The 24,016-nt window shown below is 41.6% G+C and overlaps 1 protein-coding gene and 1 pseudogene across 4 annotated transcripts in view; both read right to left on the reverse strand.

Moving 5' to 3' along the window:
• Positions 1 to 1,761: 1,761 nt before the first annotated feature.
• LOC128403175 (uncharacterized) lies at positions 1,762 to 1,888 on the reverse strand (annotated as a pseudogene).
• Positions 1,889 to 4,973: 3,085 nt separating this feature from the next.
• The window catches only part of CARF (calcium responsive transcription factor), a 32,237-nt gene continuing 13,194 nt past the window's right edge, over positions 4,974 to 24,016 (reverse strand). For 3 of the 4 annotated variants that reach the window (XM_053362250.1, XM_053362242.1, XM_053362265.1), the window contains 9 exons: positions 23,469 to 23,589; positions 22,141 to 22,284; positions 15,416 to 15,640; positions 13,992 to 14,154; positions 12,901 to 12,976; positions 10,968 to 11,025; positions 9,371 to 9,471; positions 8,129 to 8,474; positions 4,974 to 6,124 (listed from right to left, as the gene is read on the reverse strand). In XM_053362250.1, coding sequence (XP_053218225.1) covers positions 10,997 to 11,025; positions 12,901 to 12,976; positions 13,992 to 14,154; positions 15,416 to 15,640; positions 22,141 to 22,284; positions 23,469 to 23,589 — 758 coding nt within the window. In that variant the 3' untranslated portion in view covers positions 4,974 to 6,124; positions 8,129 to 8,474; positions 9,371 to 9,471; positions 10,968 to 10,996. Of the gene's footprint in view, positions 6,125 to 8,128; positions 8,475 to 9,370; positions 9,472 to 9,521; positions 9,613 to 10,967; positions 11,026 to 12,900; positions 12,977 to 13,991; positions 14,155 to 15,415; positions 15,641 to 22,140; positions 22,285 to 23,468; positions 23,590 to 24,016 lie in introns of all 4 variants that reach the window. The other variant, XM_053362258.1, reaches the window with a different exon arrangement.

Raw genomic sequence — 24,016 nt, forward strand, 5'->3', positions numbered from 1 at the left:
GTGATCAGCCTTCTTTATGGTCCAGCTCTCACTTCCATACATCACTACTGGGAAAACCATAGCTTTAACTATACGGACCTTTGTTGGCAAGATGATGTCTCTGCTTTTTAAGATGCTGTCTAGGTTTGTCATTGCTTTTCTCCCAAGAAGCAGACGTCTTTTAATTTCCAACGTAATATTTTATTTTAAAAATAAAGTAAAATTAAAATTAAAAATAAAGTAAAATTAAAAATGAATTAGATAAAACCAACTGAGATATCTTTGCATGCAGTCCTGTCCTCGCCCTCATTTCCCCCCATTTAAAATAAAAAAATAAAAAAATCAGTTATGTTTATTCACTTCACATATTCAGATTGTATTAAGCTGAAGGAAAATGACCCCAGGCACTTCTGAAAGCTTTTATTTTTTTATGGCATGCAACTGTTAAAAACAAGAACCAAGGTAGAAAACATAGATAGCCAGCAATGCAGTTTGGAGAACCTGTTCCATTTTGTCTGTCTGTTATCTTGTATATATTTAAGGATTGTATGAAATGTATGTTTTTATGCTTGTATATTCGCAATGTTTGTGTATTTTATAATAAAAAATAATTTTAAAAAATAGAGACAGGGCTGTAGACAGCAGGCACCAGCTGGCTCCCTCTTCACATAACACACATGGAGACAAAAAGTTACAGCAATGTTTGGCTTTTCTCTTCTTATAAGGCAGCCTTGTGGCTGTGGCACCACCATCTTCTGGGAGTGAATAGCAGAACGGCAAGCACCAGGAAAAAGCATTTTCAGAAAGCTGAGTGGCAAGTTTGAAATTGCAGCAGTTTCAGACACCTCTTTTGCCTTTGGTAAGCCAGCTTTTGTCAGACTTGCATTCGACCAAACAACTCTTCCGGTCGAGTCCTCCGACGCGATTAACGACCTGAGTTATGATGAGGCTCCAAGAACGTTCCCCCATTACGCAGAGTATACAGCAAGCAGAGAAGGAGCCGAGATAGTATGAGCTACATTGCAAAGAGCGTTTTATTTCTAACTATGCAGACAGTGGAGCAGAGATATACATGCTCTCTCTTTGAAAGCAGAGAGCAACTGAAACACAAAGGAACAGGAAACCAGTAACGTCACATCCGTCTCTTGTCTTCCGTGAGACTTCCAACAGCCTGGAATGTCTGGAATGCAAAACAGAGTCTTGTGACTCCAAGGACTGCACAGTAGCAACACACAGAAACCTAACAGCTTTGTGATTATTTCATTAAAATGAAACATATGTTTTGGCAAAGCCAAGGGTTGCACCAAAAAATGTGTATTGAGAAACCATCAAAAGTTTTTAATTCGGACCAGCTTCTTCCAATTTATACTCTCAGCTAGTTTTGTGTTTGGCAAATTCTTCCCTCCTCAACCCATCCACTATTTGAGTTTCCCCTCAAACTAGCCACAATCTAATGAAGATTAGACCTTAAATTTGCCCTTTTGTCTCTACCGAGGCAACAAACAGCACTGCTGCTGGTAATAAGCATATTATGACAGGGGGCATGTCATCAAGGACACAGCTGTCTACTAAGAAAAGATTCACTGAAGCAAAACAGATCCAACACAGTGAGAAATTAAGCCTGCCGTGTAATCTTAAGAATTAAGGAGAAGGAAATGCGTATTGTTGACTTAGAACAAGGCCCTTCATACAGCACTGAAGGAACTGTCTGGTCTGGTTCTGGTCTGTAGAGGAGTCTGTGCATACACTGTGAAGGATATTTGATGCTTTATTTTTTATTTTAATTTTTTCCATCTCCCAGCTCCAAAAATCCATTTAATATATAGTCCTCAAATAAAGGACATATCAGATATTAAACTGATAAGAATAGATACTACACTTAATCTTAGCCAAAAGGCCGAGAAGTGATGATATTTGATGCTTTAAGGAGGTCTCAGGTTATTATGAATCTCAAAATAAAGCTCAATATCATAGGTGTGCCCAATGTGGAGGGTGGCAAGGGTGGCAAACAGAATACACTGGAGTACTACTATCAAAGGACATGTTCTATTAACATTATTTTTAAAACAACTGTATGCAGCCTTTCCACAAACAGAATCATGCTCAAAGCAGGCATGTTCAGAACCATTAACACAGACTTAGCTGGCTGTGCAGAAACTGAAAAGATACTGGCCTTTTAACAAGTCTGTAATCCGACAAAAATATGGCATAGCCATGTGCTAATACTACTGATGAATTTATGAAGAATATTGTTCATGATATTCTTCCTTGTGAGTGGTCAACATTGATGCCGAAATCCAGCATTGCCTGAGCTCTGTGAGTGCGGCTTTCTCCCGACTGAAGTGCAGTGTGTTTGCAGGGAAACCAAAATGCTTGTTTACAAAGCTATTGTACTACCAACCTTACTGTATGCTTGTGAAACATGGGCCACCTACAAACGCCATCTACAACTTCTCAAAAGATTCCACCAATGGTGTCTCCGAAAAATCTTACACATCACTTGGGAAGACAGAAGAAGAAGAGTTTGGATTTGATATCCCGCCTTTCACTCCCTTTAAGGAGTCTCAAAGCGGCTCACATTCTCCTTTCCCTTTTTCCCCCACAACAAACACTCTGTGAGGTGAGTGGGGCTGAGAGACTTCAGAGAAGTCTGACTAGCCCAAGGTCACCCAGCAGCTGCATGTGGAGGAGTGGAGACTACCGCTCTTAACTACTACACCACACTGGCTCCACACCACACAGGCGAACTAATATCAGTGTACTGGATGAAGCAAAGCTCACCAGTGTTGAAGCAATGATTCTTCAACATCAACTTTGTTGGACTGGTCATGTTGTGCAGATGCCTGATTATCATCTTCCAAAGCAACTACAGTCATACCTCGGGTTAAAGTTGCTTCAGGTTGAGCGTTTTTGGGTTGCGCTCCGCAACGACCTGGAAGTAACGGAACGCGTTACTTCCGGGTTTCGCCACTCGTGCATGCACACAAAATGATGTCACATGCATGCACGGAAGCGGCGAATCGCGACCCACGCAGAGGCGGGTTGCGTTTGCTTCAGGATGAGAACAGGGCTCCGGAACGGATCCCGTTCGCATCCAGAGGCACCACTGTACTCTATTCCAAACTTAAAAATGGAAAGCATAATGCTGGTGTCAACAAAAGAGGCTTAAAGACTGTCTCAAGGCAAATCTATGTAGTATAAACACTGACAACTGGGAAACACTGGCCTGCGAGTGCTCCAGTTGGAGAATAGGCTTTACCTAAGGTGTCATGGACTTTGAAGACTCACGAACTCAGAACGCAACGGAGAAACGTGCTAAGAGGAAGGCATGCTTGGCAAACCCTCACCGTGATCAACTCCCATCCTGGAACCAATGTCCCCACTGTGGAAGGATGTGTGGGTCCAGAATTGGCCTCTACAGTCACTTACAGACTCATTGTTAAAACCGTGTTTATGGAAGACAATCTTACTCGGCTACGAGTGATCACCAAAGAAGAAGATGATGATATTCTTCCCAGTAAACTTTATAATGGGTATCCACCGGATACTAATGTCATCCTTCAGTTCCGCTTTGGATTTCAAGCAAATCAAGTTCTTCCTTTAATAAAATACAGTTGCAATGTGTTACACGGAAACATACATAGTAGCAAGCATGTCACAAAGTTTGAATATGTAGAATTGATTTTATAAGCAGGGGAAAAGCATAGAAGGAAATCTGTGCTCACAGATTTCTGTCACCTTCCTCAGACCAAAGTCCTCAGGAATATGTTTATGGCCACACACTAATCACACACAGAACACAAACATCACCCTTTTTGTTTTAAAAAAATCCTCCAACATTTTAATATGAAAACTATAGAATGAGTATGTACAACACAAAACCTGTCTTCAAAATTGCACAGGCGAAAACATTTTCATATTCACATGATTAAATTGTTTACAGCTCAAAGAAGTTATCGATCCTTCAAGTTTAAACATCAGAAACTGTCAGCGGCGAATAGTTTAGGTTTATACAAAAGGCTTCATTTGTAACACGCACATAATGTTGAGTTGGATCACAAGTCAATGGCTCTTAAGTCCTGTTAAAATCAATGGGAACCAAGTCATGACACAATTCGGAACACAATCCCAGATGTGTGAATTGCTCACAGGAAATAATTTCAACTACTGCTTTATATGTGCAAAGAAAAAAAATTGGCATGAATTCACTGTTTCTGTGCTTTCATTTTTTAACCCTGCAGGTATGAATAATGCCATCAGAATTCTGCTTAGTACAAAGATAAGATAAGATAAGATAAGATAAGATAAGATAAATTTATTGTCATTGTCCATATATACACAGTATACACAACAACGAAAATCAAACACCCACCCAAAGACCGGGTTCACATACACATTTGCACGTATCTCCAACATTCTCATCCTATTCAGACATAATCTATAAAACATAACATAATCCAGAATATAACATAACCTATTTAAAGGCATAACATAACCTAAAACCTATCTCATTCCTTCCTACTTCCTGCTTGCTATTTCTTGCAACTGGCCCTAAGATCATTATTTAGTGCAATCAGAGCTCTTGGATAGAAACTATTCAGAAGGCGTGTGGTTCGTGTTTTCATTGTCCTATATCTTCTGCCCGAAGGCAACAGTTCAAAGAAGTTGTGAGCAGGATGGGTGGGATCTCTCAGGATATTGTGTGACTTCTTCAAAGTGCGAGACGTGAAGATCTCATCCAGGGTTGGTAGTTGGAGCCCAATAACATTCTGGGCAATTTTAATTATGATTGATGATTGAAATACCCCATGCTGAAATCCCCTTTCCTTTCATTTGCTCCCCTTAGTGATGTGTGCATGCCTCCATCATTATTAAATTAATATTAACTTTCAGGAGGAATGTGAAAACATTCCCATTTACCCAAACACTTAGTAGCTGAAGAATACTGTTCCTGGAACCCAAAGAACACCAGATAGAAAGTGGTTTTTTCAAACTATATCAGTCCCCCCCCACAAGTGTGGAACAGTTTGCTACCCTAGTCGCTTTCAGGAGAAAGGGCATGATATAACTTCAACAAATAATAAACTGGCAGTCTTCACATTAGAACTATCACTCTCTTTTGCATTCTTAAAGCTTTCTTGAAGGGGGTTGGAGGGATCACAGAAGGCTCAACTTACCCGTTAACTCACGGATGGGACTGCTATGTATTTCTTGAACAGCCAAGACACATTATGGATTTTAGAAGTCTGTTCTACCACATGAATGAGCATGACTTAGCAGTAGGCTTTAAATCCCATGCACTTCTCTGCGAAGGGTACAGCGCACAGTGTAACAAGAGAGAGATCAACTGAAGAGTAACTCTTCACCAAATGTAAGGGCTCTTTTTAGCCACCGTGCTCCATAGGTTGCCGGCCCGTTCAGTATTATGGAGTGCAGAATGAGAAAAGACAACACCATCAATAAATCTGAAGGTTAATTGTAGGTATCAGGTGAAACCTTCTTCCACAATGTCAGCTAATCATACAAGTTCAACAGTTGTTTTTTTGCTGGCAACCCAATTCTTTTCCCCAGGAAAATCGTTTTCTCCCCTTTTCAGCTGCTAATTGGCTGGGTCTCAATTAATAAATGTCTCTTGGAATTCCATTGCTGCTGCTATCGAGGCAAATGTCCTTGTGTGTGCTGAGACAAGTTAAAGGGTCCCCAGGTGGAGAGGAATCAGTGAGAGCAGACATTATTGGGCTCAAAATTATTTAAAAAACCAATAATAATCCCCTCAGCAATCTGATTTCGGAAGGTCTTCTCAAATATGACCACAACAGGTCATTTGGGTATTGAAACATCATGCAAAGAAGGAAGACACGAGTAGCTTCACATGAGGAACGATCTGGAACTGGCAGTGAATCAGATCAGCTGTAAATCAAAGCAGTTGTCTATTACAGATTGTCATAAGGAGCCTGCATCAAATAATGTCTTCTCAAAACCTGACCTATCTTCATTCCAAGTTCTCAACAGCCTTCATAGACTCAAGCACAGATGGTGCTTGCAAGTCTCTGTATTTGTCCATCTCTGGATATAGTGCCTGTTCTTTTGTTTATTGACCTCTGCAGACAGTGTCCCCTTCTTCAGCTGCTGCTGCTTCCTTCTCCTAAAAAAGGAAATAAAAGCATTTAAGTTAAAACTGATTTAAGACATCCCCGCGACGGGGTGAGCTCCCGTTGCCCGCTCCCTGCTCCTGCCAACCTAGCAGTTCGAAAGCACAAAGTGCAAGTAGATAAATAGGGACCGCTCCGGCGGGAAGGTAAACGGCGTTTCCGTGCGCTGCTCTGATTCGCCAGAAGTGGCTTAGTCATGCTGGCCACATGACCCGGAAGCTGTACGCTGGCTCCCTTGGCCAATAAAGCAAGATGAGCGCCGCAACCCCAGAGTCGGTCACGACTGGACCTAATGGTCAGGGGTCCCTTTACCTTTACCTTTACCTTTGACAGCTGTACTGCTCTAACAACTGGTGGATGCAAGTTAAACTACTTGTAGAAGCGGCAAATCATAATATATGTGGGAAGGCAAGAAAATAGTAGGAACCCGCCCCCCTCTATTCACTCTAACTGCATAGAAACATACATATGAACAATGCCTTCGACACACCGAGACAAGCCACGAATCAAGTTAAATTTTAAAAGTTCTCAGTAGAGTTTCTTCCTCATTATTTGTAATTTTGTAGAGTTCTGCACAGAAACTATGGAGTCGAGTTCCTTTTGAGGATGGAGAAAGACACTGCAACCATGATCATGCTGACGCAATTCCTTTCAAACACAGAGCCAATAATTTCCATGGTGTGAAATATTGAGGCTGAAGACTCTGCAAAGCTAACACCTCGCCTTCAACCATAGATACAAGGTTAGGAAAGGCTAAGAAACAGAAGGCTGCATAGCCTCTTTTTGTTCTTCTTATGGGAGAAATGCACAAAGGGACAGATTTGTCCAATTGTCTAAACTATTGATCGTATATTGTCTAGACTCCATTGTGCAGCTCGACGATTAAGCCCCTTAATAATAATAATAATAATAATAATAATAATAATAATAATAATAATAAATTTTATTTATATCCCGCCCTCCCCAGCCAAAGCCGGGCTCAGGGCGGCTAACAACACTAAAATAGTGCAACATTCTGAAAACATTATAAAAATTAATTAAAATCAAATTGATGGCAAACATAAACTAAAGTTCTGTAAAGATTGCCAAAGGAGGGAGTCAGGCTGTGCCCTGACCAAAGGCCTGGTGGAACAGCTCTGTCTTGCAGGCCCTGCGGAAAGATGTCAAGTCCTGCAGGGCCCTAGTCTCTTGTGACAGAGCATTCCATCAGATTGGGGCCACAGCCGAAAAAGCCCTGGCTCTGGTTGAGGCCAGCCTAACCTCCCTGTGGTCCAGGACCTCCAAGATGTTTTTGTTTGAAGTCCGTAGGGTCCTCCGTGGGACATACCAGGAGAGGGCGGTCCCATATGTATGAGGGTCCTAGGCCATATAGGGGTTTAAAGGTTAAAACCAGCACCTTAAACCTGATCCTGTACTCCACCGGGAGCCAGTGCAGCTGGTATAGCACTGGGTGAATGTGATCTCACAGCGAGGACCCCGTAAGGAATCTCGCCACGGGATTCTGCACCCGCTGGAGTTTCTGGGTCAGTCTCAAGGGCAGCCCCACGTAGATCGAGTTACAATAATGGGAAGAAACACTGGTTGTGGGAACACCTTGTGGGAAGAAACACTGGTTGTACCCAGAACAGCTTCTGGGTGTTGATTAAAGAAAACGACCCCTTCTGTGATTTATTTCTGTGATTTATCTGTTTGCTTGTCCACACTCCTTACTCTGGAGTAGTCGCTTTGGTGATATATTTCTGTATGACTCTGCTTTAGGATTTAGCAACTATTCAGAGTTTGAAAGCCTGCAACGGGCATGTTTATCTGCCACGAATGTGTATATACACCGGATGAGCTCAAAATATAATGCTCCGAGAAGCCTGCACACACCCTGAAGCTGCATTATTAAATGTTGTCAGATACCAGCTAGCAGTCACCTCAACCATCCTTGTGAAACAGATAGCTAAGAAGTAGAACTTTTTGCATGTTGACAACCTAGAGAGATTTGTACTTACTAAGAGCTGGACAGTTGTCTGCCGTCTGTGTGGGAACGGTCTGCTCATCTCCCAAAAGACTCTGATTCGTATCAAGAGCTTCAGCATCCCCCAAGCTGCCAACAGTTACAAACTGACCCAAAGCCACAACCCTTTGATTTGGTCCATGTTGTTCTCCAAGCGCTGATGTTGTAGCATTGTTCTGTGCTTGACTGAAACTTGCTTGAAGGTTATTATCCTTATTGAATATAGGCCGGATGGTTAAGTGCCTCCTTGTGGAATGCGTAAGGCTTGCGGGCTGGAGAGGTGTTTTGCTATCAACCCTCAGAAGGGCTGCTGCTTCATCAAATGATTGCAACTGTAAACCCTAGAAAAGGAAAAGTTTGTTTAAAAAACGTTGACGCGTTCACCCACCAAAGTGCAAAATAGCAAATGAAGTTCCATGACAAACTTCAAGTTGGGTAGTTTCTGAATCCTAACTTGGATATATGGAGTGGTACTATCACACACACCCCAAAAAACCCCACCCATCCAGAACACACACACACACACACGTCAGACCAGCAATGCCTAAAGTGTAGGTATGAACTGCAATTCTTTCCCTGTAAACAGGAGGTTGCCAACAAGTGTGTGTCCAGCAGTTACTGAGTGCAGTTACTCATGCGTTGTAGGGATCTAAAATGTCTTTCTTCAAGGAAATGCATGCTGTAGGAATATCACAGTTTACTATCAGTCAAGTCACAATATTTTGTTCTTGGATACTGCCTCAACAGGAGTGAATGGTGCTATGCAGAACACAATTGTGCAAGTGTCACTTCTAGGACAAAGTCTGCATTGTGAAATCTATAAAGCAGACAGCTTGTGTCCCTTCAGACGTGCACTTGTCTTCTCCTGCAAAGAAGGGCACATTTCCCCTGATATTTAAAGAAAAAACCCAATACAGTGGTACCTCGGGTTACATACGCTTCAGGTTACAGACTCCGCTAACCCAGAAATAGTACCTCGGGTTAAGAACTTTGCTTCAGGATGAGAACAGAAATCGTGCTCCGATGGCACGGCAGCAGGAGGAGGCCCCATTAGCTAAAGTGGTGCTTCAGGTTAAGAACAGTTTCAGGTTAAGAGCGGACCTCTGGAACGAATTAAGTACTTAATCCGAGATACCACTATACACAAACTATAATACAATGGTCCTGTGCTGTACATGTAACTCCCTGATCCCAGACTACTAATTTTTTGACAGGTTGTTAAAGAAACAGTAGTTACCTTTTGCTGGGTAAATACTATGGGCTGGAGTAACTCTGAAGTTAAGAGCTCCCTTGCTCCATTTGATTCCACTTTGATTATGGTTTTCTCTGGTGAGCTCCCTACAAAAACAACCAGAGACAAAGTGACATGGGGCAGGGACCCGTCTTACCTTTGATAAAAGCTTATCCAATCAGCCATCCAAACTAAATCCCCAGATATATCTCATGCAGTATAAAGTACTTTGTTGAATGGTCAGTAGTCTACAGAGGAATATTGAAAGAAAACAAGGGAGTAGAAAACAGGAAAGGAAGTTGAGTGACTATTACAGTGAGTAGTTGAACATTAAATCACAGGAAAATGAATGAGTTACTTGCTTACTCTCTTCTCAGTTAGCATTACAGGTTAGTTACAGGTAGGCAGCCATGTATCTGAAGAAGTGTGCATGCTCACGAAAGCTCATACCAATAACAAACTTAGTTGGTCTCTAAGGTGGGGGATGCGGGTGGTGCTGTGGGTTAAACCACAGAGCCTAGGACTTGCCGATCAGAAGGTCGGCGGTTCAAATCCCCGCAACGGGGTGAGCTCCCGTTGCTCGGTCCCTGCTCCTGCCAACCTAGCAGTTCGAAAGCATGTCAAAGTGCAAGTAGATAAATAGGTACCGCTCCGGCGGGAAGGTAAACGGCGTTTCCGTGCGCTGCTCTGGTTCACCAGAAGTGGCTTAGTCATGCTGGCCACATGACCTGGAAGCTGTACGCCGGCTCCCTCGGCCAATAAAGTGAGATGAGCACTGCAACCCCAGAGTCGGTCACAACTGGACCTAATGGTCAGGGGTCTCTTTACCCTTTTACCTTTATGAATGTCTACTTAGAACGTAAGCTCCACTCATATAAGTTTGTACAGGACTGCTGCTTTAAGTGTGCTGGGGATATAACTTGATCTGATATTTTTAGTTGTATTTAACTAATAATTTAATACATTTAAATGTTTGTTTTATTGTTTTGTGTTCTGCTTTGTGGCAGTGCCCCACTTAGGGAATTTGTAAAATAATAAAAGCAGCAGCTGATGCTGATTTATCTCTAAATAAACACCATATACCGTACTGTATTGATGTGCATTCATTTGCCATGGTTTCTGCTAAAGCAATGGCTCAAGTAAATACAGCAATTACTGTACCTCAGGGGTGGCCAAACTTTTTTCAAAGAGGGCCAGATTTGATGAAGTGAACATGCGTGAGGACCACCCAAAGTTGTTGAGCTTTTTTTAGGATTTAACCCCAAAGTTGTTGGGATTAGGCCAACTTGTAGGTTCATTACACCAACACTTCAAATAGATATATTAGCACAACACAATTAGGATCAGCTTTGCTAGCAGCAAATTTGTGGCATCAATGAGATAAATATTATTGCCAGAATCTCTACATTACTTGCAGTCACAAATTGTTTGAAGCAAGCTATAAATAAAAAAAACAGCTACTAGAAAAATATGCAAATAAGTATGTCTGCTCCCTGAAGGGTAAAAATTAATTGATGAATAGAATATATATGGACATATTTCAAATTAAGCGCCCAAGGGCCAAAAAACTGATCTCTTATGCTGCCAGCAATTAAATTCTTACCTTCCAGTTCCAGGAGTAAGATGTGTTTTTCAGTTCAATTGGTCCGTTTCAAGAGTTGCTAAAATACAAGTTAAACACACACAGAAAAAGGCTCAGCTTAATGTGCAATTCGCCATACATACACTGGTATAAGCAATACATTGCATCGGTTAGGTCACCAACTAACATATGAGGAATTGCATGCTAAGCCACACACTTATTTAAATATTTTTCTGGGGACAAGTGTTAAAATAAAAACAAATCTACGGATCAGGAATCAGTCAGGTAAGAATAGCAATAAATTGTTTGGACATACGTTTAAAAAAACTGATTCATTTGTACATACATGGAACACAAAAGCTTCTATTTGGACACTACGTATATAAGAACTGATCCATTTGTATTTCCTGTTCTAAATGTTGGTCCTTAATTGCTTCCTCTCAATTAGATAATGTGAAAAGAGTTATGTTTATATGATATGCAAAGAATTTATATAGTTAAACACAGCCAGTTACGTTTTGAATATCAAAGCAGCAAAGATTTGAGACTATTCCCTCACAACTGGAATTATTATTCAACCCAGCTGAAAGAAAATAAAATAGAAAAGCAGAGAAATAAATTTTTCAGTGTAACATGATCATCCCACCCAAAGGTCTCTGAAGGGTTGTATTCAATGTGAAAAAGAACACAGAACATAGGAGCAAGCCAATGGCTCATCTAGTCTTAATGCAGTGCTAAGATTAATGCTGCTCTCCTCTCCTTTTGCTGCATGCCCCCTAAATCTGTTCTGGCTTCCCCCCACCACAAAACTTGTGGGGAGGAGAAGCCTTACACTAACACAAGGATTTAGTTGCATACTGTCCTAAGCTCTGGAGCAGAACACACACCCAAGGAATTCGTTCCAATATCGGAGAAAACTCTACACTCGTAATACGGCACTCTGCTGCATACATAAGTCAATAGGTGATCCTCTGTGTATTTCAGACTCCTTGCATCCACAAGGACCCACTACCTCGTGGCTTAGTGACATTCCTAAGGATCTTGCTGCAACTTCCTGTACCAGGCTATTTTTTTGCTCCCCAGCCTCACAACTACAGTGGTACCTCGGGTTACATACGCTTCAGGTTACAAACTCTGCTAACCCAGAAATAGTGCTTCAGGTTAAGAACTTTGCTTCAGGATGAGAACAGAAATCGTGCCCTGGTGGCGCGGCAGCAGCAGGAGGCCCCATTAGCTAAAGTGGTGCTTCAGGTTAAGAACAGTTTCAGGTTAAGTATGGACCTCCGGAATGAATTAAGTACTTAACCCGAGGTACCACTGTATCACTTCCAAAGGGCTCATCACACCATAGCAAAGGGAAATGCACAAAGAATCATTCATAGGACAACATTTAAACAATAAATTGTAAAAAAGGCATTTACTTTTAAGGTGCATGAACTGTAAGATGAAAAACAAACCCAACCCATAATAATAATAATAATAATAATAATAATAATAATAATAATAATAATAATAATTGGTGAAGGAATGATTCATTGAAACTGCCTCTGAAATTGGCACGATTAATAAAATAAAGCAGGGGTTCCCAAACTGTGGTCTAGCAGATCATCAATGGCCTGCAATCTTCATTCAGGTGGACCATGGCATTTCTGCATTAAATATTTCTATTGATTTTTAATGGCATTTTATTTGTTTTCTTTATTGTATTACAATTTGAATTCTATGCAATGCAAATTTGAAAACTACATAAGAAATAAAATAAGTAATAAAATTACAATTAAAAATCATACAATATCTAGCACAGTGTGTTACAATTGTGACCGCAAACAGGATAATCTTTAAGTGGCCCACCAAGATATTAAAGAAGTTGGGGAGTTTGGGAACCACTTATATAAAGGATACATAACGTTAGGATTAAATAAGCAACAAATAAATGTTTTCAGCTTGCTCCTACCCTCAGTAGGTGAAGAGGCAAGTGTAACAGTCACTGTTTCAGTAAGAATATTACCACTGTCTGTTGTCCATTGAAGCTGAAAGAGGAAGAAGAGCCATTTAAAGAACCCAACACTCTTATCACGTGTTGACACACATCCAAATCACCGTGAAAAGACAAAAACTGAAATGCAGATTTACTTATTTGTTCTTATACTCTTATCTTTTAGATTCCTCCTTCTTAACCCTTCTGTGGTTTTAAGAAACAGTTAACTTGGTGTCAAACAAACCCTGGTCAAGTAATCGTTTAAAGAAATAAAAGCCTAGCCTTCTGCCATGTGGAATATTAGTAAGACCTTCGTAGTCCTCTCTGATACTTGAGTTGTTCTAGCTAGGAGTTAGGGACGTGGGTGGCGCTCTGGGTTAAACCACAGAGCCTAGGACTTGCCAATCAGAAGGTCGGCGGTTCGAATCCCCGCCACGGGGTGAGCTCCCGTTGCTCGGTCCCTGCTCCTGCCAACCTAGCAGTTCGAAAGCACGTCAAAGTGCAAGTAGATAAATAGGTACCGCTCTGGCGGGAAGGCATACAGTGTTTCTGTGCGCTGCTCTGGTTCGCCAGAAGCGGCTTAGTCATGCTGGCCACATGACCCGGAAGCTGTACACCGGCTCCTTCGGCCAGTAAAGCGAGATGAGCGCCGCAACCCCAGAGTCGGTTACGACTGAACCTAATGGTTAGGGGTTCCTTTACCTTTACTTAGCTAGGAGTTTGCCATGAACTTGCTGAGTGACAACCCCAAATAATTAAAGCTTGTCACTCGTTCTATCAGATATCTATTAAGTGACCATTTGAGTAGATAAATTTGCTCTACTAAAAACAATCTTTTTTTTGTTTTATCATAGTTTATACTCTGTTTCTCATTCTGACAAAACTGCATCAATCACCTTAGTAGGCAATTTAATTGTAATTTACTCAGGGGGGGAAATTATTTGTGCTAATGCCTTTGAAACAGTTATCCTGGGAGAGGCAAGAGCAGGCAATGAAGACTGTCCACAAAATGACCACAAAACTCGGCTTAAAGAGAAAGAGAGGAAAAAAGAAGAGTCCACGCTTACCATTGCCGGAATAGTTTCTGAGTTGTATAATATCTTCCCGTTTCTTAGCGACTTCTGCACTTCATGAATGTGGTTCTTGAGATCATTTACAGTAGGAAAGAAAGACAAGTTGTGCTTCTCTGGTACTTCATCAGGTCTGAACAATTCTCGTTCCACAAATTTTCTGTTGAGTATTAGAAATGGGGGGGGAAAGAGGATTACACACGTGTTGATACGTGATTTATTGTACCTGCCGCTCTTCCGAACAACATACAATCAAGGCTTGGGAAGTTAGCATTCCTTCCCCAAGCAGGGTAGAGCTCACATTCACAGATGGAGGTCTCCTGCCTCTCCTTTTCCTTAAGCGTCTGGAGACTGGGGTATCCTTGGGAATGGTGCAGGGGCCTACAAATGAAGCAAGACTTGGTGGAAGTCCCCTTCAAGCCCAAGTGTTTTACTCTTGTTGTTGTTGTTTAGTCGTTTAGTCGTGACCGACTCTTCGTGACCCCATGGACCAGAGCACACCAGGCACTCCTGTCTTCCACTGCCTCCCACAGTTTGGTCAAACTCATGCTGGTAGCTTCGAGAACACTGTCCAACCATCTCGTCCTCTGTCGCCCCCTTCTCCTTGTGCCCTCCATCTTTCCCAACATCAAGGTCTTTTCCAGGGAGTCTTCTCTTCTCATGAGGTGGCCAAAGTATTGGAGCCTCAGCTTCAGGATCTGTCCTTCCAGTGAGCACTCAGGGCTGATTTCCTTCAGAATGGATAGGTTTGATCTTCTTGCAGTCCATGGGACTCTCAAGAGTCTCCTCCAGCACCATAATTCAAAAGCATCCATTCTTTGGCGATCAGCCTTTTTTATGGTCCAGCTCTCACTTCCATACATCACTACTGGGAAAACCATAGCTTTCACTATACGGACCTTTGTTGGCAAGGTGATGTCTCTGCTTTTTACTCTACTAACATACATTTGGCCTGATTATCCAGGGTCAGATTAACCCATTCTTTTCCTACTGGAAATTTTGCTGGACTACTTAGGAAAAATCCAAAAACTTTGCAAAAACAAAACAACCAGGCAAACAGAAGACTGGTAAAGAAAATATAGAATACCAATATGTAAAGCTTTATCTTCTGTGCAGTGTAAGAAAAACTACAACTTAGCCTATACTTTGGATTCTTGAATAATCTCAGGTATGGATAATAAAGTAGTAAGTTTCTATGCTATAGGCTTAGTGACTAGAGGTTTACTACAGGTCTCTGGGGTGCTCTTTCCAATTGGTCTGAAAAGCATCTACCTTGATATATGGGAAGGATCTGTGCAACCACATTCCACTCCCAAAAGAGCCAAAATGTCGAAATCAGGACAGGGGTGGGGAGCGGGCACTGTGTCATAACCCACACAAAGTGGAAGAAGTGTGTTGTGTAGAGACTTACAAAGACTTACCGTAACTGTTTCCTCACTGCGTAGACTTGTTCTATTCCTTGAGACACTAGCTCTCGGATCTTATCTGCAACTTGCGGGTGAAGTCGCGAGGGCAGCAGGCAGCTTTCGTCTTTGCCTGCATCGTCCTCTCCCTCAGAAGAAGGTATGGAGAATGGCGATCGTGGGAGGCACATCTCTAGCTCATGATACTGATGAGCCTGCTGAGTAGGTAACTGCACATACCACCTGGCGAGAAAAACTGGAAGATGAAACTCCCAAGAAAGTAATTCCTTTCTCCAGCAGGAGGGGGGAAACCAACTCTAGTGAATATTTCAGGTCTAACTCAGGCATAGGCAAACTCCAACCCTCCAGATGTTTGGGACTACAATTCCCATCATCCCTAGCTAACAGGACCAGTGGTCAGGGATGATGGGAATTGTAGTCCCAAACACCTGGAGGGCCGGAGTTTGCCCATGCCTGGTCTAACTCATGGGCATCACCCACTTCCACAGAGATTGCTGTTATCTTTGCCACTCCACGGCAGTAAAAGTAAAGAACCCCTGGACTGTTAAGTCCAGTCAAAGGCGACTATGGGGTGTGGCGCTCATCTTGCTTTCAGGCCGAGGGAACCAGTGTTTGTCCACATACAACTTTTCTGAGGCATGTGGCCAGCATGACTAAGCTGCTTCTGGTGCAACAGAACACCGTGACAGAAGTCAGAGCGCACAGAAATACTGTTTACCTTCCCGCCACAGTGGTACCTATTTATCTACTTGCACTGGCATGCTTTCAAACTGCTAGGTTGGCAGGAGCTGGGACCGAGCAACGGGAGCTCACACCGTCGTGGGGATTCGAACCGCTGACCTTTTGACCGGCAAACCCAAGAGGCGCAGTGGTTTAGACCACAGCGCTACCTGCGTCCCTGGCAGTAGCACTATCTTGGAGTAGGTGCGGTCTGTGATGCTGTCAAGTAGCATGTGCCACTGATCCTGATCACACTACACTGGCTGCCAGTGATCTACCGAGCCTGATTCTAACAGCTTAGAACTTAAGTTCCTAAAAGAGCGCCTTCCATCTCAGACCCTATGACTGGCAGGTGAGGCCTTGTTGGTGACGGCACCACTGGGGCCTGCTTTTCAGTAGTGGTTCCCCTTTGTGGAGTGCCCTCCCTAATGAGGTGTGCCTGTCTCCAACATTATTAACTTCCAGGAGAAATCCGAAAACATTCATTTATCCAGGCATTTGCTGCCTGAATAATGTTGCACGCCACCCTAATATCCGAGCAGTATGAGATTCCAGGGTTTCCAGGCTCTTACCCCGGGTTTGTGGAATGATGTCTATATGATATATAGTTTATTTACACATATATACAACCTGAGCCTACAATTAATAATAATTGATTATTTATACCCCGCCCATCTGGCTGAGTTTCCCTAGCCACTCTTGGCGGCTCCCAATCAAGTGTTAAAAACAGTACAGCATTAAATATTGAGGGGTTCATGACATTAACGCCCCAAAAGGGTCTTCTTTCTCCCATATCTGCAGCCTATGGTTTCAAACAGAAACCAACCATTGTGCTCTGACTCTCTTTCCAGCTTGCTGCCTTTAACAGCCTGCAACCTTCTTTCCTGTAGGTCACATCAAAGAACCAAAACTCTAAAGACTCTGCTTCAAACTCTCACTTGGTTTTTTAACTAACTCAGAGCTGAAGGAGGGGCTCCAGCCCTTTTGCTGTCTGGCACAGAGTCCTCTCTCTTTTGCTTTCTTAATGGTCCATCACCTTTCCCTTTGTTCTCTCTTAATGGCTCATCTCCCAGGTGATCACCTCATGACAAAACCAGCCTGGTTTATATTTTAACCCTGGCTGGATCTAGGAGTTCAGAAGGCTTAACAACTTTCTAACACTTACTAGGTCCAGGACTTTAGGGGCACCCAGCACCTCCAAACTCATAACAACAATACTGTTCCTGGCAACCCTGAGGTTGAAATAATGAAATAATGATTTTAAATGTAACTGTTTTCAGAACGCTTTAAACTGCTTTAGTTTTGTTGTTGTTGTGAATGTGCTTGCTACCATGAACTCTTTTGAGAAGAAGGCAGGATATAAATGCAGTTATTAAAACCTTAACTTTGACTAGCATTAACACCAGTGCTTTTTTTTTCTTCCTAAAAAAATGTTTAGGAGTATCTCATTTTCCTACTCATATTGAAATACTGCCCCTCAATGAGGCCAAACTTAGATTCACAAAATGTTTAGGGGTATGCGTTTCCCTGCGTCCCTCCCAGAAAAAAAGCACTGATTAACACTGATAATTAACCTTTTTCATAGAGGAATGACACACACGCAGCCTTATTTCTTCTCCCAAAATCACACACAACCTTTGTTAGCCAAGTCAGCACATAAAAATCTCCCAATGAGAATGCACAAATGGAAACATCAACAAAATGTGGTGTGGAGCACTCCTGTTCAGGGGTCTGGCCAGTCAACTATATCCTCTTCCAGAATACTTCATTCCATTCCCTGCTAGTTTCCAGCTCTCTCCCCAGCTCCTTCAAGACTCGGGACACTCTTTATTCTGTGGCCCCTGACAATGTCCAACCCCAACTGGGTTGTGTTGTGAGGGTTTGATCCTGTATGGTTTTTCCTCCCTGAATAGATATTTATTTACTTCTACTGTTTTTGCAGCTCCTTCAAACAATCCAATACTTCCCTTTTGTTTCTTAAGTTGCCCTGATTCTGTTGCACAGCTGTTAGCACTCAGCACCCAAGTTTGTTTGCTAGGAGCGATCAAACTAAATGGGTTTCTGAGACATTCCTAATAAAGTGGCACCTCTGGTTACATACTTAATTCATTCCGGAGGTACGTTCTTAACCTGAAACTGTTCTTAACCTGAAGCACCACTTTAGCTAATGGGGCCTCCCGTTGCTGCCGCACCACCGCCGCGCAATTTCTTTCTTTTTCTTTTTTTAATAAGTTTTTATTGTTAAAATAGTTCATCATTAATACACATATACAAGCATACAAACATACATTTCATACAATCCTTAAAAGTGTTCAAACATACTTACACTCAATCCCACAAATAGTTCCTTTCCCCATCACCATCCACCACCCCTCACCCCACCTTTGTCTTAGACTTCCAATCTACTCAATTACAATTTCTTTCCACTTCTATTTCTTTCTTTCACACACCTTTAGCCTAATTTCATACTTCTTTTTCTATTACACATTATTATCCATCTTATTTGATATTTCAGTATTTGAAACGGAACTTATTTATTCTAATAGGAGTTCTGATTTTTCGATATGATTTTGCAAGTATCTTTTAAACACCTTCCAGTCCCTATCTATCTTTTCTTTTGAAATCCTTCCAATTTCTTCCATTGTTTTGGATGTATTGTAATACTCCAATAATTTGGCAAGCCACTCTGTTTTTGTCTGTATTATACCACTTTTCCAGTTTTTCGCAATCAATAGCCTTGCTGCTACTGTTGCGTATAAATATAAGGTCTTATCTTCTTCCTTTAGGCTTCCTGGTACTATTCCCAATAGAAAACCTTCTGGTGTTTTCCTAAATGAGTATCTAAACATTTTTTTCATTTCATTATATATTGTTTCCCAAAATTGTTTGATGTTTAAACAATTCCACCATATATGTATCAGAGTACCTTTTCCCGTGTTGCATCGCCAGCAGACATCGCTACAATTTTTATTCATTTTTGCTACTCTTTCAGGTGTTAAATACCATCTATGTTGCATTTTAAGGTAATTTTCTTTCAGTATATAACACATAGTGAATTTCATATCTTCTTTCCACAATTTTTCCCATTGTTCAAACATAATATTTTTCCCAATATCTTGCGCCCACTTAATCATTGATGCTTTAACCAATTCATCCTTTGTTTCCCACTCTAAAATCAGATTATACAATTTAGATATATTTTTTGATTTTTCTTGTATTAAGTATTTATCGAATTTTGATATTTCTTTTTCAAATCCTAACTTTTTGTCTTTTGCTAATCTATACTTAATTTGAATATATTGGAGCCAATCACTAATATGAGCTTTGATTTCTGTGTAATCCTTTAATTCCAATTCTCCGTTTTCTTCCTTTAATACAGTTTTATAGGTAGCCCAATTTTCTTTCATATTTAATTTTTTCACTGCAACAATTTCTGCTGGCGATGCCCACCAGGGAGTTTTCGGTTCTAGGAGTCTTTTATATTTCTCCCATATTTTATATATAGATTTTCTGACTATATGCCCTAGGAAGCCTTTATGTACTCTCACTTTTCCATCTATTAAATAGGCATGCCATCCAAATCTCGTCTCTACTCCCTCTAAATCCAATACATCCGAGTCATCTAATTTGATCCATTCCTTTAGCCAGGTCAGACCCACCGCATCGTGATATAACTCCATATCTGGGAGACCAAATCCTCCTCTCTCCTTCTTATCTATCATTATTTTGTGTTTTATTCTTGGCTTTTTCCCTGACCATATGAATTTAGCCAAATCTCTTTTCCAGTTATTAAAACATTTATCTCCTCCTAGTATTGGGATACTTTGGAATAAAAACATCATCCTTGGTAAAATGTTCATCTTTATTACCGATATTTTCCCTAGTAAGGAAAGATTTAATTTTCCCCATACTTGCAAGTCATTTTTTATTTCATTCCATGTTTTCCCATAGTTCTCATTACTTAAATCTATAGTGTTTGTTGTTAAATTTATTCCAAGATACCTTATTTTCTTTTTAATTTCCAATCCTGTAGTTTCTTGTAATTTCACTTTATCTTTTTCTTCCATATTTTTCACTAGTATTTTGGTTTTCCCATAGTTTAATTTGAATCCTGCTAATCTGCCATATTCGTTTATGCATTCCAATATTCTAGGTGTACATTGTAGGGGGTTTTCTGTTGTGATCATAACATCGTCTGCAAAGGCTCTTAACTTGTATCTTTTTTCACCAACTGCTATTCCTCTTATTTGGTTGTCCTGCCTTATTTTCTTTAATAGAACCTCTAATACTATTATAAATAACATTGGGGATAGGGGGCATCCTTGTCTTGTACCTTTAAAAATGTTGATTTCTTCTCCAAACTCTCAATTAATAATAATTTTTGCTTTCTGTTGGTTATATACTGCATTTATACCTTTTTGGAATTTTTCACCTAGACACAATTCTTTTAATAGTTTTTTCATAAATTCCCATGAGAATTTGTCGAAAGCCTTCTCCGCATCGATTGAAATCAGGGCTGCTTGTTTGTCTCTTCTTACTTGTAGATATTCCATTATGTCTATTATATTTCTGATATTATCCTTTATTTGTCTACCTTCCACAAATCCAGCCTGATTTTTATGTACTATTTTTCCTATAATTTTTTTCAACCTATTAGCCAATAATCCTGCATAAATTTTATAATCGGAATTTAACAATGAAATGGGTCTATAATTTGAGACAGATTCCAAATCCGTACCTTGTTTTGGCAGGAGCGTTATATACCCTTGAGTCCCAGAGTCTGGAATATTCCCCTTCTCTACTGCTTCCTCTATTACTTCTTTTAGCAGGTCGATTAATTCATTTAACATTTCTTTGTAGTATTCTGCTGGTATTCTGCCGCGCAATTTCTGTTCTCATCCTGAAACAAAGTTCTTAACCCGAGGTACTATTTCTGGGTTAGCAGAATCTGTAACCTGAAGCATATGTAACCTGAAGCATATGTAACCTGAGGTACCACTGTAGATGTTTCACAGGGCCGGATTTAGGTTTGATGAGGCCCTAAGCTACTGAAGGTAATGGGGCCCTTTATATGTCCAGCTATCCTTTGTCAACAACAAATTGTCGCTGTTTTTTCTGTTGAATATATGCTATATGGTAATTTGTGGACCTCATAGGTATCGAAAGCCATTTGCACATAGCAAAATATGTATTTTGTCAAAGTAATTGTTGAACTTATCTTATATTTTGGAAATGCACATCCAGTTCTTTTTCTCTTTTAAATTTTTTTTGGGCCCCCAAGAGAGTGGGGCCCTAAGCTATAGCTTGTTTAGCTTATACGTAAATCCAGCGCTGAAGCTTTATTAAAATACATGTTGAGAATTACTGCGCTGCAAAGGAGGATCAGTGGCCTTAAAACCAAGTTTCGCTGTTTACTTGGAACAATAGAGTGATATTTGGGCTAGGATGATCTTTAAGTTAGCACAGGTATACAACTGGACAGTGCCGTAGAAGGGTTAAACGCAAATGCAATCTGTGTATAAGTACTTGCTGTTATACCAACTTATCAGTAGTGATGTATGGAAATGAGAGCTGGAGCATAAAGAAGGCTGATCGCCGAAGAATGGATGCTTTTGAATTATGGTGCTGGAGGAGACTCTTGAGAGTCCCATGGACTGCAAGAAGATCAAACCCATCCATTCTGAAGGAAATCAGCCCTGAGTGCTCACTGGAAGGACAGATCCTGAAGCTGAGGCTCCAAGACTTTGGCCACCTTATGAGAAGAGAAGACTCCCTGCAAAAGATCCTGATGTTGGGAAAGATGGAGGGCCCAAGGAGAAGGGGACGACAGAGGACGAGATGGTTGGGTAGTGTTCGTGAAGCTACCAGCATGAGTTTGACCAAACTGTGGGAGGCAGTGGAAGACAGGAGTGCCTGGCGTGCTCTGGTCCATAGGTTCACGAAGAGTCAGACACGACTAAATGACTAAACAACAACAAATCAAGCTGAAAGACATACATTACCTGAGAACCCCACCAGCATCAATCAGGTTTTTCTTCAGCACGTTGAAAGCTTTCTCCTGTTCCACACGTAAAATTTTCTTATCAATTTTGGGGTCTGTCGGAACTCTATACTGGGGGAACTTCTGGACCTTCTTAATATAGATCCTGCCACAGGAAAGGAGGGGAAGGAATCACAACACAGAGACTACGACAAACAAACACATTCTCTTATTCTATTAAGACGTTTTAGAATGAAAAACACCTAACTATTTAAAGAGGTGGAAGAGTGACACGACCCCTTAAAACATATTTGCCCCCCACAGCTGCTCTTATCTATTTTTATAATATTGGTAGTAACATTTTCTTGCAAAAAAATTTTGTACGCTGTTGATCAGATAAACATTTGTCCTATTTACTAAAATGTCCAAAGCCTTCTAGAGTGGCTGGGGAAACCCAGCCAGATGGGCAGGGTATAAATAATATATTGGTTAATTATATAGTAGTAGTAGTAGTAGTAGTAGTAGTAGTAGTAGTAGTAATAATAATAATAATAATAATAATAATAATAATTTATTATTTATACCCCACCCATCTGGCTGTTTCCCCAGCCACTCTGGGCGGCTCCCAATCGAGTGTTAAAAACAATACAGCATTAAATATTAAAAGCTTCCCTAAACAGGGATGCCTTCAGATGTCCTTTAAAGATAAGATAGCTGCTTATTTCCTTCATAGGGTGGGCGCCACTACCGAGAAGGCCCTCTGCCTGGTTCCCTGTAACCTCACTTCTCACAATGAGGGAACTGCCAAAAGGCCCTCGGCGCTGGATCTCAGTATCCGGGCTGAACGATGGGGGTGGAGACGCTCCTTCAGGTATACAGGACCGAGGCCGTTTAGGGCTTTAAAGATCAGGACCAACACTTGGAATTGTGCTCGGAAACGTACTGGGAGCCAATGCAGATCTCTCAGGACTGGTGTTATGTGGTCCTGGCGGCCGCTCCCAGTCACCAGTCTAGCTGCCGCATTCTGGATTACTTGCAGTTTCCGGGTCACCTTCAAAGGTAGCCCCACATAGAGCGCATTGCAGTAGTCCAAGCGGGAGATAACTAGAGCATGCACCACTCTGGCGAGACAGTCTGCGGGCAGGGTGGGTCTTAGCCTGAGTACCAGGTGGAGCTGGTAGACAGCCGCCCTGGACACAGAATTGACCTGCGCCTCCATGGATAGCTGTGAGTCCAAAATGACTCTCAGACTGAACACCTGGTCCTTTAGGGGCACAGTTACCCCATTCAGGACATTCATTATTCATTATTAATATTATTATTCTACTTTCCCGGCTATCCATTGCTTACCTTGCAGGGCAGGTGGCTTTGTACACTTGGCAGGAAATGTCCTCCTGTTCACCAGTTTTCCTGGGCTGAAAACCCTTCCTCCGGGGCCCATATTGGCACTCCATCACTATGGCTCTGCTTCCTGTTTCGAGGGAAACGCTGCATGTTCATTGCGACAGATATTTTGATCAGCAGATCAGTTTGGGATAGGGATGGGGGCAAATACATCCATCCAAAAAGCCAAATCCAGAAGTGGCCAACCCTCCGTGGGCCATTCTGACGAATTGGGGGGAACACCCAACTATCAATAATCTGACACCATATAAAGTCAGGGGATTCAAACTTCAAGCCACACACTTGCAAAGAAAGACTATCTTTGATGTTCCGGCTGGAATTCAGCACTTTTTGAATCTAAGCCACAGCTGAAGGACAGCGGCAGAGCAAGCCGATTGGGGGCATGGGGCGGCGCACGTGCCCTGCGCCCAGGGGCGGGGCCAGCTGGGGCAGGACGCTTTGAGGAGTCTGCCTGCCTCCTCCCACTCAGCCGCCCTACAGCTGAGGGGGAGGTG

The sequence above is a fragment of the Podarcis raffonei genome, chromosome 1, assembly GCF_027172205.1.
Source record: "Podarcis raffonei isolate rPodRaf1 chromosome 1, rPodRaf1.pri, whole genome shotgun sequence".
NCBI lineage: Eukaryota > Metazoa > Chordata > Lepidosauria > Squamata > Lacertidae > Podarcis > Podarcis raffonei.